Source organism: Nanorana parkeri, unplaced genomic scaffold (assembly GCF_000935625.1).
Source record: "Nanorana parkeri isolate BGI_ZX_2015 unplaced genomic scaffold, ASM93562v1 scaffold81, whole genome shotgun sequence".
Taxonomy (NCBI): domain Eukaryota; kingdom Metazoa; phylum Chordata; class Amphibia; order Anura; family Dicroglossidae; genus Nanorana; species Nanorana parkeri.
The window spans coordinates 70,487-70,998 of record NW_017306349.1 but is presented as its reverse complement, the minus strand read 5'-3'; the positions used below and the strand labels follow the sequence as shown (position 1 = coordinate 70,998).

Here is a 512-nt window from a genome sequence, read left to right as displayed (position 1 = left end):
CGGCGCCCCGCCCCCCCCCCCCCCCCCAGAAACTACCCTCCACACACACCACTGGCATGTCTTGGGTCATATTCCCATGAAAGTCCTGAAGGAAACAAAGCCTCTCACCTCACAGACTGGCTGCACTTCCTGTTGATCTTCAGCTGCTGGTTCCATTCTTTTAGCGATACTTCCTGTGTCCAACATTCCGCGGGACCGGGGAGGGAAAAAAAAGAGAATGAGAGGGAGCGTGAGCCAAAACAGTGATTAGCAGCGGCACTGAGCACGGAAGGAGGGTCTCCGCGTCTGCATTCCGAGCCTTGATTGTTCAGGGGAATCGTTCTACACTCAACGCTGCCACAGAGGAACAATCAGAGGGCGTGGTCAGGGTCATGGGTCAGGGTCATGGATCAGGACATCAATCGGTTCTTTATGGTACATGCATAAGAGGCGCTAGACCCGTCATTGGTTACATGAATGACATTTATTCCCCACCTTCGAACACTTGCCCCCTTTCGGAAGACTTGAAACGC

The 512-nt window shown here is 53.7% G+C and overlaps 1 protein-coding gene across 1 annotated transcript in view; it reads right to left on the bottom strand.

The window, feature by feature from the left end:
- Positions 1-512, bottom strand: part of SHROOM4 (shroom family member 4) — a 62,783-nt gene that overhangs the window by 15,023 nt on the left and 47,248 nt on the right. Inside the window, exon 5 of the mRNA XM_018576951.1 lies at positions 109-173. Within this exon, the coding sequence (XP_018432453.1) occupies positions 109-173 (65 nt within the window). The remainder of the gene's footprint in view (positions 1-108; positions 174-512) is intronic.